General features: G+C 36.9%; 1 protein-coding gene across 2 annotated transcripts in view; it reads left to right on the forward strand.

Annotated features, from left to right (window-relative positions):
• Nucleotides 1-17038, forward strand: part of LOC105212154 (probable nuclear hormone receptor HR3) — an 81614-nt gene that overhangs the window by 10584 nt on the left and 53992 nt on the right. Inside the window, exon 1 of one of the 2 annotated variants that reach the window (XM_011183972.3) lies at nucleotides 1807-3393. The exons of the other annotated variant lie outside the window; for it this stretch is intronic. Coding sequence (XP_011182274.3) covers nucleotides 1908-3393 — 1486 coding nt within the window. The 5' untranslated portion in view covers nucleotides 1807-1907. Of the gene's footprint in view, nucleotides 1-1806; nucleotides 3394-17038 lie in introns of those variants that run through there. 2 annotated transcript variants of the gene reach the window in all.

Consider the following 17038-nt stretch of genomic DNA (forward strand, 5'->3'; position numbering starts at 1 on the left):
AAAAAGAAATTATTTTAAAATATATATAACGCGCTAAAAGTATACATACATATACTCACTGTAGTATTTATATATTAAACCTTATATTAAACAACAAAAATAAACTGTAATTTAATTCAACTTCATAAATAACAAATATTACCGCAAATACATATGTATAATGCATTCCGTAACTAACTGTTCTTATCAGTCGTTAATGGAAAACCCGTAGCAAAAGCTTTATACAACAACATATTAATCAAAAAACGGTACCTTTATGCGCGCACCAACATACATACATACATATAAAAAATTTATATTCACCACAATGAGTTGAAGTTAAGTTGTAAATGAAAAATTTATGTGTAACAGAAACAAAAACAAAAACAAATTTATTAAAGTGAAGCAAAGCCATTAAAAAGTGCGTGTTTTTCAAATACGAGCACACAAATACAAACGAAGAAATGCATATACACAGATGCGCATAAGTAATTTCGTGAATGCGTGATGTCTGTGCATGTATTGTTGCTGTGTAAAACTGCTTGTATAATGAATGTAAACAAAAAATTGCAAGGCATGCAGTGAGTGACACACCTCCCCAAGTATGGAGCTTACGTTTACACGCGCCCACTGTTGGAAATAAACATGTGTACATACATATATGTAAGTGTGGCAAAAACTGAGCAAAATAAAAGGAAAATTCTTGAAAAAAGGTTTTCGGAAGCAAATGTTGATTTTTCACAAAATATGGAATGCAGCAATTTTTCAATACATAATTAAAGGAATTTATGCGTTTAGCATGGAAATTGAGCTAAAAATAAATTGAACGCGTTATAATAAACGCATTTGAGTAAACATATGCGCTCACGCAATGCGCTGATTCAAGAATGGAATGAATGCAATTAAAAAAAGCAAAACCAATAAAATTAATACTTGCAATAATAAGTAATGAGACTATAGAAAGTGAAATACCGAGAGTCGGTGTATCGAACTTGTCAACACGAAACGCTCACGCAGTGCAGGAATAGCGGTTCAGCCATCAATTGCAGCGAGATAACAAAAAATTTTGTAAAAAAAAATAGTAAAGTAAAATAATAAATAAATACATCAGCAGAAAAAGTATATAATTGGAGGATGGCTACTCTGAATGCCGAAAATTGCTAGGACATAGATATACAACAAATATAAATACAACAACTACTTTTGTTGGATTATGGACAAGTAGTAATAAAAATATATTGCAAGGTTAACGAACTGCAAAAACACAGGCAATATTTGCGCAAAAAAATAGTATCAATTTGCATTAATAGTTGAAGCAAACAATTAAATAGAGAAATATCATAAACAACATAAATAAGTAGGCAAATCATAAACACGCAGTAAACGTGAAAATGCGCTTAGAATAGTCTGAACACCATAAATTGACTGAAAATAATTAGATTAACCCACATAATTGCACATAAAACTTGTTTCACGCATAGAAATACAGGATTTTTATGAAAGAAGCGAGAAAGAAATTAAATCACGGAGAAATCACGAATTTTAAAGAGCACAATATGATATATAAAAACTGTGAGAACAACAGCTGTTCTAATAAGCATAAAGCATGATAAAACTGATAAAAAACTCACTCACGTGTACTCTACAGCACTGGATAAATATATACGTATTAGTATAAAAAACAAACACGAAATAACGCATTTTAACCAAACGCACAAAATAGAAAGGGAATATGCTGAATGCAACCCGCACACAAAAGTGGAAGGACTCACTCCACAAAAGTATATAAAATTTTAGACAAAAACCGAAGCAATAGCAGCACAACAACAAAAAGTATATAAGAAACAACAACAAGACTTTTGAACCCCGACGTTCAATCAAGCTCGTCAACGCGACCTTTTATACACACACACAAACCACGCATTTAAATGTTGCCCATCGACTCGACACTTGCAGCGAGCTCTGCCAAAGTGTCGCATAGCTCACCGCCATACACGCTGCGCTGTCGACCGTCACGCAATGCCAGCAACGTCGTGTTAATTACGCAACAACAGCAGGACAACAAGTGTGGCGGTGGACGCACGTCAGACGATGGCGGCAATGTCAGCACAACCTCGCTGAATGTGCACGGCGGCAATGGCAGCAACCACCGTGCAACAGGTGTCACGACTTTGAGCAGCAGCAGCAGCAATGACAATCCCGGTGGCGGCGGCAATTGCAATCACAACAGCAGTAACAGCAGTCTTTCGACAACGAGTTTTCGCAACAAAATGCCATCGATCTCAATTATACCGTTGCCGGTGAACAGCGCACCGTCCACCAACGCCAGCTGCAGCGGTACAACAACAAGCACAAGTGTGGTGCGCACCGTGACCACCTCGAATAAGGCCACATCGCCGCCACCGCTTTTCAATTCACCGACAAGAAGCAATAGCGGCGGCGGCGGCCACATTGGTGGCTTGCAGCCGCAACGTCCACTGTTGCAGCATCAGTATCAACAGACTGATAAGTGCACCATATTGAAGTTCGATGTGGTGCGTAAGCCAAATGCTACGGCGACGGCGGTCGAGCAATTATCGCGCAATATTATTGCCACAGCGCCAAAAGCGCAAACGACCGCCACAGCGACGGTCACAAGTGGCATGTCGTTGACGGCGGCTAGCGTTGCAAGTCGCCAACAACAGTTGCAGGCGCTGCAGCAATCCATTTTCGATCATGAGATGTCCGACGATGCCGAAGCGGATGCGGAAATTGCTGCGCTGCATCAACAGGTGCTCAGCGGCAGCAGCACAAGCACTCTGTCCGCGGGCAGTCAGCCCATCATTGTGAAGATCGAGCCGGCGCAATCGTTTCACATCGTCGATGAATCGGATACGCGTGTGCTGAGTTTGCCACTGTCCGATGCGGATAAGGTCGGTGCGAGTTGGATTGATCTGAAGGATATTGCGGGCCTGCAGACTACCTCGGCCACACTGGTGGATGTGTGTTTCGATTCGCCACCCGGTTTGCTGCCGGTCAGCACAAATACGTCCACTTCCACCGCCGAAGCGGTGGTACAAACTGTCGTCGAGTCGGGCGGTATTAGTCAAACGCAAGTGGCTAAGAAACGTCAGTTGGTTGTTAAGCAGGTATCCGTGGAACAACCAGCGATAGCGGCAACTATTATTGAGACTGTAATCACACCCGCGACGGTTGTAACGGCAACGGCAACAGCTACGACATCCACAGCGTCGGGAACGGCTACTGTAACGCGCTTCAATGCGAATGAACGCACTGTACAGCAGCAACAACAATCACAACAACAACAGCAATTGCAGCAGCAACAACAACAGCTTCAGAATAAAAGTACCACAACAACGGGTACATTAACACCGTCCTCATCAACTGGACTGAATGTCGGTGGAGCCATGACAGGTTGGTGCTTCTTAAGATTATTTGATATTTTTTTTTTAATATAATAACTGTAAATTTGTCGAAGTATATTGAAGAATTTCTCCTTAATTCCTATGTTGGGGACAACTAATTTTATCTTTAAAATATTCCTAACATATTTTTGGGCTATGCGGTTGGTGAATGTCTTTTATTTTTTATTGAGTTAAACCACCATTGGCCTTATCTAATTTCACCATTCCACTCACTGGTAGCGCGGATCCAATCGGATCAGATCTTCGCATAACCTCGGTGGTCAACAATCAGCACTCGCGCGGCTGTGTGAATCTTTCGGTACAGAGTATAATGCATTAACTGTTTCCTGGAAGAAGTTTTGGTAGACACGTATGGACATTTTTGTCCCGATTGTTAATATTTTGCTAAACTATGATTGAACATCTTGGATGTAGCCTCGTCATAGGCTCAAAGGATTCGCCGAGACATGTGCGTCTTTTGAGCCAAACTCGGGCTACTGAAAGGTACACGGATTTTTATCTGTTCAACTGAGATCTCCGTCGTCGAATTCATCCCCGAACCCTAACTTAACCGTCCTGAAAACGACAAAGTTTAATTTATACTACTATTATAAAGAGGAAAACTACTGTGCCGATTTAAAAAATTATTTCACCATTGGAAAGCTACATTCACCCCGAGTAACATAGCCTGTATTTGTTGCTAGAATCTCAACTTTCTGGAAATAGTTCGCAGGTGAGGGTATTAAAAAGACTGATCTGAGACCGAAAATCGTCTTGCAAGTCATTCTTTTCGCATCGCAATCGCGATGTTTCGCAAAATATTTGAAATATACAAGGTCGAACTCTGAGCATTTCCAACGCTTTCATATTCAGAGAGAAAGACAACGGACACCAAAGACTAGGGGTCGTAATCAAGTTTTAGCTCATTGAAAATATAATATAATTTCATACTTTTTGAAAATGAACCCACGCAAGAAACGGGAAAGTACATACATACACATATATGGGAGAGTGTATATAAGTGTGTAAAAACTTATAACTTTTGAAATGTTTGTTTAAACCCGTGCGAAGTCGGAGCGGCCTGCTGTGATAAAATAAAGTAAATTGGTTTTTACTATTCAAATATGGTATATTGAAACTCTCTTGAACGAGAAGGGTAGGTTTGAGTAAACAAAGTATATGCCTTGGCTGGTGGATCCGAGATGGTTAACTTTTTAGGAAAATCAAATATATTCCTCAAAGCATCTTCCGAACTTAGCCCTCAAAATAGAGGGAAACGAAGAGTTAAAAAGCAAAGTTGAAAACAGGAGGGTAATCATGTATCTTTTAGGTATTCAGTAGTTCAACTACCGTTTGCTACTTCCTACAAAGAATTCGAAAATACTCCAATCCATCTCTGGTATAGATAGAAGGATTGATTGACAAATCAAAGTGGTGTTCAGTTAATAAATAAGAATGAAAGAGTGGTTCTATCGGACTGAGTCTTTCTTCCTACCAGTATAAAAATTGTATGATTCTTTGAAATGTAGAATTTTAAGTATCTTATATGAACATAGTTTGCAAAACCTTGATCACTTCTTAACTCATATACAGTTTCTAGCTGTTGCAAGTTCTAAAGCAATTTAGAACTAAAATTCTCTCATTACCAATAACTAACTAATAACATTTAAACAATACAAATTGCAAAGATAATCACCACAAATTGCTAGAACGGTAAATCCACTAGAACTTGTGGAGAAATTATTTAGTTATTAAAGGTGATTCGTGTGGAAAATCATCCTAGCCGTTCGCTACAAAACCGTACTAACTGTTCCAACAGATTGCGCAAAATATTAGTTTAATGATCACCGAAAAATCAACATAATTAACTTATAAATTGAAACTGTGCTTTTTGTTGTAATTTAATTGCAAAATCATCAACAACACCAACAGCAACATTAACATGCCAGCGCTTCAAACACACACACAAACCCCGCGGCCACTTGCTCTGCAACAACTGCAGGCAAATTGCCGGGGAACGTAACAGTACGTAATGCCAAGCAATTAACTAGAAAATAACAACAGCAACACACACACTCTTACACAAAAAGCAAAAAGCTAAAAATCTAAAAAATAAGCAAAAAACAATAACAATAACAAATGAGCAGCAAAAATTAGCAAACAGCAGAATGGAGTTTCTTCGTATGTGTGTGTGTGTCTGTGTGTTGAAGTAAAATTAAGAACTGCAATTTCAACCTGTAAAATAACACACGTAATCGCAAAATCCCCAAGAAGATTTCTCCATGTTCTTACATTAACACACAACGACACACGCACACACACATACACATACACACTGATAGATTTGCGTGTTCTCGAATGTGTGAAAAGAACAGTTGCTTGTGTTCTATTCGTGTGTGTGTGTTTTGGTATGAGTGCAAACATTTATTGGCTATTCACCTTTGCGTGGTGCGCTTTCAAGTGTCCCACTTTCCACACTGATCCAACTAATACGCGAAGAACCGCAAGCAACAACAGCAATACGCGAGCCATCGACTGAAGAATGAAGGCAAAAAAGAAACTAACTAAATAAAGAACCAAAGTGAATTCTGCCAGTCAGCCGCAGAACCAACCAACACGTTCTGGCACAAACACACACACACAGGAGAATACGGAAAACATAACTGCGCTAAGAAGCCGCTTCTTCGGCTTTGAGCTGCAACTTCAGTTACAACTTTGGCTTCGTCTTCAGCTTCAGGTTTTGGTGTTGCGGTTGTTGTGAGTTTATTGTTGTAGCTGCTGTTTGTAGAGTTCAATTACGGCGCTTGTTGTTGTTAGTTGGACTTGTTACTGCTGCTGGCAGCTACTGCGGCTTTGGATCCAGCTCTGGCTGTGGCTGTGGTTCTGACTCCAGCTCATTGTTGAGGTTCTATTATTTCGCGATTCTCATTCTTACACAATACACGCCTGCCCGGCCTTCTTGGCTACACTTGGTTGACTTCTCAACATTTTAACCGCAATGCTTACTGCTGCGCGCTTGTTGCGTGCTTGCTTGTGGGCCAGCACATTTGCGCTGCCAGCAGTGAGTGGCAAAGCTAAGCCGAGTGACGAAGCGCGCGCTTAAGCTGAAATTCTAGTCGAAGCCAGTCAGTCAGCCGAAGTTGGTTAGAACCAGAATTGCGAGCAGCACTGAGCCACATTACGGTACACCCATACAGTCAAATACAAGCGTTCCATATGTGTGTGACGGTCGGTGTACGTGCTCGCCAGGCTTCATGTGCTCGTACAGCAGCAACAGCAGTTAGCGCTAATAATTTTACCGTAGCACGAACCTTAGCGGTAAAAATTTTCTACTACAAACTATACAGTTAGCCGATTGGAGCTATGTGCCAAAGACAGTGGAATTGCCAATAGACACGTAAAGGCAGACATGAAGAACGCACGAAGAACAGGCGCAATGTAGAGCTAGTTGTATGTATGTATGCGCCAGAACGAAGACGTTGTCTTTAAAGGCCTGCCAGAGTCAGTTATGTGTCTATGTTAATAACAGTACACACATATATATACCAACAACAAAATGATGTGGAAAAAGTCAGCTGCCGTTCGAACCCATTGACTGACTGACTGCCTAGCCTCGCCAAGCTAAGCCTGCGAAGTAAGCAATTGTCTGTCTGCCGCACTAACGGCTAACTTGGCTGACATTGTCTTGGTTGCCAAAGAGGCTCGTGATTTTTCGGTTTGCGCCGTTTGGGGCGGGTAGGGCGGCTAGGGCGGTTAGGCAAGGTAAGGTATACCGCTAAGGTATAATAAATATGTTTGTTTGTCTGTACTGCAGTACTTAGTAGTGACTTTGTGGCATTGTTTTGTTCGTATGAAGTTTTTCGCGTCGCATGAATGGAACTAACTGACAGTTACATGGCTAATCACAGTTACCTAAATGCATATAAACATGCAGGTTCTTTAATACATTTTCTATGTTTTGTGCATAAATAACATAACAGATGTACATATTTAGATAGCACATTAGTTTGTTTGTGCATTACACTTTGTTTGCTTCTTTTGCCAAGCTTTATTGTCTGTGCGTGTCTAGGTCTTCTTAACGATTGTGTAACTGTGCGTTGCGCATGCGCAATAAAACAGCGCCTTAACGCTTGTCTTATGGCAATGCAGTCAAATAAGCTTGCCACTATAAATACATATCTAAATGTACTTAAGTTCGTACAAATAATTGTATAGGTTTGTGATTTCGAAATAATTGAATACAAAATTGCAAGTAACGGTATTGTACACACATTTTATCTGAAATGTGATAATATTTACATGTTTACATAAAAAATATATTAAATTTAACAGTATTAAGCTTGATATTAAACCAATTGACCATTTGGGCCCCCAGCGAACCAGACATATATCAGCCTGAGTATGCTTTATCCATAACTTCTTTTTCTGGAATTGGCACAAGTTGCATGATATAATATTTATATTGGCTTCTCTTTTCAACTTTATTATATATTATCATTTTTAGCGGTCCCTGTTGTGTTTCTAATAGTCTTTAAAATCATCATCATTTCAATCTACAACTCTTTGTGATCTTTAGCCTGCAGAGCAATACGTTTTCAAGTTACTTTGCCTTTTGCTGTCTCTCTTCAGTTTTCTAGTCGGAGTTTCTTAAGAACTTCGTTTAATTCGTTCATCCATCTTGTTCTTGGCCTCCCTCTTGCTTTGCTTCTTTGAATTGTCCATTCCATCAACATGACCTACCATCTTATTTGTTGCATTTCAATAAATATCACCACGTTTTCGCCTTGAATTAGCTGGGTAATGTCATTATACCATCTATGACTGCGTCCAAATTTTTCGGATAAATTGTCTTTCGAAGGTCAGAAACTTTGTTTTGACTTTTCTTCTTATTTCAGCTCCATAGGACAAGACTGCTCGTACTACGGTCGTATACAGGGTCTGGACATTATTATCTTTACTTTAAAGTTCACAACAATATTTACTTGGCCCCACTTGACCACAGAGACTACAGTGCTCAGATTTAAGTCCGATCAAAAGACTTGTTAGTCAATCTCTTTCAAAATTCAGTAAAGCCTGATCAGTGACTTTTACGCGTCCCAACAAAGTCAGGACTATCTAAACTAAGCCCAATTTATATCTGCATAATGCGGCAGTCTTTAGTCAAACTTATATGATAATAGTATTAGTCGCAATCTTAAGTACCTCTTATCACTATACCATCATGGCATCCATATTAGACCAAATTGGGCTAATATTTACGTTTTAATATAATGTTGTTTTTAAAAGAAATATCTGATTTAAATAATTTTTGTTTGTATAGTGGAAAACAAACAAAAAAAACTCGATCAATGTTGCCACGTGTTTGAAATGTTAAGAAAAAACCGGATAACTTTAAAACTCCTGTGTAAAGTCCAGTAATATGGACACCAAACTAATGAGGTTTTTAGATCATTTTCAATTGAAAATATCTTTTGAAGAAAGTTGCCACCAAGTTTATAAATGTTAATTCTCTATAATTGTTAAGAAAAACGAATGATTTAAATATGGACAATATACTTCAAACTATTTTAAAGTTGGCTTGCCACATGTTTACATTTTATATTAAATTTAATAGATAAAACTAATCAAAATAAACAGATTTAAATCACATTATTTTGGAATTATATTTGAGAAGGGCTGTCACAGTTTAAAAATTTGTAATAGGAAAAAATTTTTCAGCAAACACAAATCATTAATATCGGTCCAAAAATAGCGTAATCATAATAACATGTCTAGCACTTTGAGCCCCGCGTGCCCCACCAGTGGACGTTGTTTTGACGATTTGGGGCAATGTGACCACCCGTGGGCATTGGTGGATTTTCATTATCGGACATCGTGACCACCCGTGATCATACGTCGTGTTTCATTTACCTTTACCGACATTGTGATCACCGGTGGAAACGTTCTGCATATATTTTCCATTGAAATACAATTTATTCGGTCCCAGGATGTAAGCTTTTTTGTCTCGGACTTTGTAATTTGGTCTGCCAAAGCCCAAATATAGTGAATCAAATTCATTTCAGGATTTAAAAAGTAAGAAATATATTATATATTTCAGATAAATATATTTTATTTTGCATTAAACATTTTTTTTCTCAACGAAAACAAATCCAATTCAATATAACTATTCCAAAAATTCATTTTAGGACTTAAAAAGTAAGAAGAAGAAAGTAAGAAAGTAAAAAATATTATCGTCGAAATCTTCGTTATCAGATTATTCTTCAGATTCAACAAATGAATCATTTGAAAATCTTGTAACTTCGTCTACACTCGATTTTTCGAGCTCGTCATCAATGTCATTACGTGTTGGAAGTTTTCTAGACATCTTAAATTAAATCTATAAAACAAATAAATGAAAAAAATAAAAAAAGAGACATACATAAAAATATAAAATTAGAGTATGCTCACTGGTGGCACCTTGGGTCCAATATGTATTTTGACATTCTGGGACAATGTGACCACCTGTGGTTACAAAAAAATGCATTTGGTTTATCAAAAATAAATATCACAAAGTCACCTCAATCGCAAAAAATCAATAAAATTAAGTAAACAAATTTTGGTCCCTGCTTGTCAACTAAAGCACAACCCTTCGTAAGCATGTCGCCCACCGGTGCAGAAAAAAAATGACCACGGATGGGCACGCGGTGCTCAAAGTGCTAGGAACTAGCAACTCGCTCAGTAAAGACAAGGTATATGGAATTAGGTTTACATCTTGTAAGCAATCTGTTATGGGCATGGCGAAATAATTCTTTTTTGAAAAGTGTGCCTTTATTTTGCATTGAGGCCAAAGTGTCAAAAGAAATGACGACGCTAAAAACTCTAAAAGAAATCAACCGCAAATTAATCACATCGCTTTAACTGCGCTTTGAATTCTAAACAATGTAAAAACAAAAACAAAACGCTGGTTGCCTGCAAGACAACACCAACGAGCCACAATATGCGCTTCATATCCCATAATTAGTTGCTGCCACTAAAGTGCAATTGTGGCACACAGCGCACGCGTGCAGCAGCAGACAGCCCACCTTGCAATACAACAACAAAAACAAACATATTTTCAATATTATTTTTCGAACTTTGCAAAATTTCACGATTTTTTTTTTAACTTTTTGTGCGACCACAAGCGGAGGATTTTCGACTGCAAACACGGTTTGATTAGTTCGCCATAAAATTATATATGTATATGTATGTATGAACACATGCAAGCGCATTTCTGTGTGGCTCTCTGTCTGCCTCTGTATCTCTCTGTGTATGTGTGTGCTTTAGCTGCTGCGATTTACAATTCACCTTTGGCCATATTAGCGTTAGAGGTGGCTGATAGCTGCTGCCTGGATGGATTGGCTGCTGTTTGCTGTGCGCTATTGTTGTTGTTGCATTGTTATTGTGTTTTGCTGCTGTTGTTGTTGATGTTGCCGCTCTAGCCAATGCTGCTCTGCTGCTGCTTTTGCTGTTGCTGTTAGTTTTGGCCCTGAACATGGTCGTTGGACTTGGTTTTGGCTTTTAGTCTTTGAACGCAACAGTGTTTCACAATTTCCAAAGCAAAGATTACAAAAGTATCTGCACACTATCACTTTTTTAGCGTGTTCGTCGTTGTTCGCTATATGCTTTTCGTTGTTTGTTGTCTATTGTAAATTGGTTGTTTTCCTATGCACATATTTAAAACACAATATGTAGACATATTGATATGTAATATATGCAGGCAGTAGTTATGCATATTTCTGTGTATGTATGTCTGTGTGTGTGTTTGTTTGTCTTTATTTATTTGTATTTTCGAGTCGATTATTATTATTATTATTAACCGTCCATTGACGCTCGCGCCACATCTAAGCAAAGTTGAGCCAATAAACGAAACGAAAACGAGCCATCTACATAAGCGCGCCAAATTGTTGTAATCGCCTGCTGGCTAACATTGCAAAGGTGTGCACACGCACACACACACACACACGCGTGTATTGTGCATATATGAGCGCTTTCGTAATACTTTATATGCAAAATTTATTCATAAACTTTTTTTTCAAACGCTCAAATGGTTAGTTAGTTAGTTATTTATATATTATTGATGGTGATTTTTCCAATACCAACAAACACATATATGTATATACATATGTATATGTACTTCAGCAACATATTAACTTCATTTTCTATTTTATTATTTATTTTTCGATTTTTCAATTTTTAGCTACACATATTTAGTTTTATTGCCCGCATATTAGTTGTGATTTCATGCATTTCATTTCATTTCTTGCTTGTTTCTGCGTTGTTTAACATAATTGTTTCAACTAAAGTGTGGAGAAAAAAAAAAAACAAAACATGAAATGGAATCAGCGACAGCGATTGCACAACGTTGCAAATTAATGTTTGCAAAATTTCTGCAAAAATGCAGATTACTATATATTTTGCACAAATTTCAACCGCAGAGACATACATAGAGCCACACACAATTGGGTTGCTCAATCTATTTTAGCCCGTTCGAACAGGTATTTAATTGGTTTGTCCGCAAAAAAAATGTTAATTTCAAGGGCAGTCTGTCATCTAAGATTGCACACAGCCACACACACGCATACAAACATACACACACTTCACCCGATAATATTGCTGTAATCACTGGATAAAGCTACTACTCACGAGATTAATGTGACAACACGCCAATACAAAGCAATTTAATTATCTCGAAATTCAATAATATGATTTATTTTTATTGCACTTTATTTAATAGTGCTGCCAAACATTGTTATCTGATTTATTGTTGAAAAAAATATGAATTTGGCTTGTGCAACCCAATTTTCGGTAGCAACCGAGGATTTGAAGCCAGAAAAATACACTTTTCTGTGCATCGATGTAATCCAATGATATCTCTTGAAAAAATAATGAACTTGAACTCTATGTATAAGGTTTGGATTTCTTGAATCTCGTGAATCAACTCAAATGTTTCGCCTGCAATTGACTGTAATTCTAACCTCACGACTTCATGGAGAAATAGTTGGTGAAGATGTCCAACGTCCCATTTATACCTTTAGGAGGCTCATTGTGAAATCACTGGGACTGAAATCTCCTCACACTAGCATGCCTCTCTAAACCATCCTGTGGCCTAGATAAAGTTATTCAATTCAACTTATAGTCTTATGAGTACAAGTTCATAGATATCGTCAAGAAAACCGCGACCGATAGTTGTCATTCATTTCCTGTATAAAGCATCTACATAGAAGATGTACTACAGTCTTCTCCTCTTCTACTTCTTGCAGCTTCTACAGTAATCATTGTATGGTGTCCCCAATCTACTGATATGTCTTCCGATCCGACGTTGACCTGTTGGCACTCCAACTAGAGAGTTGTTAAGTCGTTCCTTTTTAATTTGAATATTTGTCATTCCATTTAGTTTTTCCACGTTTTTCTGCGTGTCCAGCAAGTCGAGGTTTATTTCCACTGAGACTTAGCCATATCGATGACATATTTGTCGATTAAATGTCTACAAGTTGCCAGGGGAGTGTTGATGATACCAATTCTGCATTCTTTTCGCAAGTGATTTCAAATATAGACTTGTGGATTTCGTTGAGACTCTACAAGTAATCGATAATTGTAGTGATTTATGCAAAGAATTTGTCATGAGCTTAGTATTTAGTCTAAAAAAACTGATCTATTATCATCTCACCGGTCGAACTGGTCGCTAACTTCTTACAACAATTGACGGATGAATTATAAGCTGAGCGAGTGTTGGCCTACCATCTGCATTTGCGCTGTTCAAGGACCTTATGCTGTAGTGATGTCCTTTGAACTCAACAATGTTCATCTTAGTTGTAGGGGTTTTAATCGGTTACAGATGACAATTGTCGAGGTAATTTGGATAAGTAAGGTTTAGACTAAGGTTCAATATCGTTCATTCTCATATCTTGCGTCATCTTGGTGAACTTCATGAAAATGTTTAGGTCAAATAAAAATGTTCTGTATCAGTTAAAGTAAGGATCGAAAGAGTATAAAAGACATTTTATAATTATATAGATCCTTTTGCGTCTATGTAATCTACGAGTGAACAACTCGTATAAATTATTTTTGGAAGTATCCATTTTTGGCTGAATATGCTGCCGAATCATATCAAGAAATGACCTTTCGATTGGAAACTTAGGTCATGTGATAGCTTGTTGAAAATATGTTCTGATTTATAATATTCACGAGTTAACATAAATAAGTATTTTTGAAACGAAGTCAGAGATAATATATCATTTTTCAGCGAAAGGTTATGATTATCGATTTTTTACACACTAAAAAGTAGCCTGCAATATAATTATATAGCTATGAATATGGATATTTATATATTTGATTATGCATATAAAATGCAATCAGCGACAACAGGTTGACAATTCTTCAAAATGTTGCCTTTTGGCCAGCTATTGCGGCAGCAAAGTAAATAGGCAAAGTAAAGAAGAAGTAAAAACAACAACAACAAAATTTGAAATGTGCGAAATGACATACCATTAAAGTGTGTGAAATATATGTACTTACAAATGAAGATATACATATATATATATATATAAAGAGACCAGCTAAAGTCCACACAAATGCATTTGCATGTCATATACACTTACATATGTATATGCATGTATATAATTGCATATGCATCTAAGTACATAAACGCAACCGCATAAATGCATACAACTTTGTGTTCGCATGCGTTTGAGTTTACATCGCATTGTGTCATAAAACTTCTCATACATATCAACACATACATACATATGAGTATATATGTTTGTGCATGCAATTTTTTAACGACTCTATGGCAGCTTAAGCTCATAGTTATTTGCGAAAGTACATATGTATGTGTGTATGTTTGTATACTCCTCACTGCACAATTCGCACATTCATAGATTTATGCATACACACATACATACACATATGCATATGTATGTTTTATGCTTTAGCATGCAATATGTGTGTGTCTGTCTGTGTTTGTGCCTGTGCATGCTTAACGACTTGTCCGCAAAATGTAGGGCAATAGGATGGGTCAGTGCAGATGCGTTCGCTGCCAAACGTTTGCGATGGCAATCTATTAAAATTGGTTCAAATCGCATGGCAGGCACAGTAGTGAGTGAGTGACTGCGACGCAGGCAGAAGTAGAAGTGGCAGAAGCAGCAGAGAAAATCGCTAAAATTCACTTTCAAATGCAGCGCCATAGCAAAGGAAAAAATGGAACATTTTCGACCGAAGTCAACTAGAAGTTTTGAAAGGGGGGTTAGCTAGTCTTTCAATTACATGCATATAAAAGTATTTATGTATATATTGGATATATGCATATGTGCTAACCCTTTGTGCGTGTGCAGAAGTCGCATGCCAAAATTGAACTTGCTTTGCATACTTTAAAGTTTTCTATGTATGTTTGTATGTATGTATGTATGTATGTATTTATATTTGCATTTGTTGTTATATGCTTGTGTACTATTTTGCATATATTTATTTATATACATATACCTGCATATATACCACTGCTGGTTAATGCAATGCATGACATAGATTTAATGTTTTCTAAAATATATTGAATATTTATATACAAGTATACGAAGTTAGACAGTTGGCTGGAAAATTATATGGAACGACATATGTGCATAAAGGAATTTTAGAACAATATAAGCATAAATGAGTGGAAGAAATTCTTGTGATAAATGGTTTTTGTATAGATACATATAAATTTTGTAAAATATCTAAATATACATACATATGTATGTATTCTTACAATAAATAGCACTTGAATGACGAAGGTCACATAAGTTTCTACTATATTATTGATGTATAAGATATCAATATTTTATATGGAATTACTTATTATTTTGTGCCTAACATTTACCTTCATAATTTTCATTAAAATTAAATACTGCGAAATTTTTGTAAAAAACTATATAAGTTTTTACTTTGTTAATATCATCGGAAAATCGATCAGCCATCAAAGTCAAAATATTCGCCTTCTATTTTCGAAATTGAACTATCGGAAACGTCCTGATTAAATCTAGTACAAACATCCATTTCTACTTATTTCAATTGTGTGTAATATTTTTCGATCAAGCTTATATGATAGATGACATAAGAGGTCAAAGTTGGATACCAACATAGAGGTCATAGGTCAGTTTTCATATCAAAGTCAACTAGTTTACTTAAGTAACAGTTTTAATCTCAAATATATTAAATATATTAAGTCAGATGCAGAGGGTTTTGGATTTATTTGTTTGGAATTTCTTTATAAATATATATATATATATATATATATATATATGTATATATATGGTGTTTCATTTAGTAATGAATTATCTGTTTCTGTCTGTCAAAAAGCCAAACTGCACACTCGTATGAGATAAGGAATACTATATTTCAAGAATATTGATGCAGGTCATTGAACCAAATTTCCTGTAACGGTAGCATGTAAAAAATTTATTTACTGATTTTTGGCTAATTCCCATTAATTTACAAGAAGTAAATGTCGGACTTAATCCCAAGTCACAGGTGGAGAGCAACAAATTTACTCTCACAGATATGCCCTCAGATGTAGTTTTTACTATATTGAAACGTTTTCGAACTAAAGAAATTGATAACAAGTAAGGAAGGGCTAAGTTCGGGTGTAACCGTTTTATACTCTCGCAATTTATTTATGTAACTTTATTAATATAATACACAATTTGACCCACATATTCGTCTTATATATTATATAAAGTCCATAGAAAGTTGGAAACCCTAATATTAGGTTAGTAGCACTGAGGTCCTCATGTTTGATATATGGAGCCTTAAAAACCTATGGTCCGATTTTGGCGATTTTTAGAATGGGGCTGCCACACTATAAACGTAGTATTTGTGCAAAGTTCTGCACCGATATCTTCACTAGTGCTTACTTTATATATTGTAACGTAAGCGATTCAGATAGTCTTCAAAGTTCTAGTATACAGGAAGTAGGCGTGGTTGTAAAGTGATTTGCCCAATTTTCACAACATATCATTGGGATGTAAAGAAAATATTACAAACCAAGTTTCATTGAAATCGGTCGAGTAGTAGTATGGTTTTTGACCCATAAGTGGGCGAGGCCACGCCCAATTTCCATTTTGTAAAAAAACTGACTGTAGCTTCCATCTGCCATTTCCCATGTGAAATTTAGTGTTTCTGACGTTTTTGGTTATTGAGTTAACCCACTTTTAGTAATTTTCAACCTAACTTTTGTATGAGAGGTGGGCGTGGTTATGATCCGATTTCTTTAAGTTTTGGACTGTATTAGGAAGTGGCTAAAAAAAACGACTACAGAAAGTTTGGTTTATATAGCTCTATTGGTTTGCGAGATATGTACAAAAAACTTAGTAGGGGGCGGGGCCACGCCCACTTCCCCAAAAAAATTACATCCACATATGCCCCTTCATAGTGCGATCCTTCATACCAAATTTTATTTCCATAGCTTTATTTATGGTTTAGTTATGGCAATTTATGTGTTTTCGGTTTTCGCCATTTTGTGGGCGTGGCAGTGGTCCGATTTTGCTCATTTTCAAGCAACCTTCCTATGGTGCCAAGAAATAACTGTGCCAAGTTTCATCAAGATATCTTAATTTTTACTCAAGTTACAGCTTGCACAGACGGACGGACGGACAGACAGACATTCG

Source organism: Zeugodacus cucurbitae, chromosome 6 (assembly GCF_028554725.1).
Source record: "Zeugodacus cucurbitae isolate PBARC_wt_2022May chromosome 6, idZeuCucr1.2, whole genome shotgun sequence".
NCBI classification, from domain to species: domain Eukaryota; kingdom Metazoa; phylum Arthropoda; class Insecta; order Diptera; family Tephritidae; genus Zeugodacus; species Zeugodacus cucurbitae.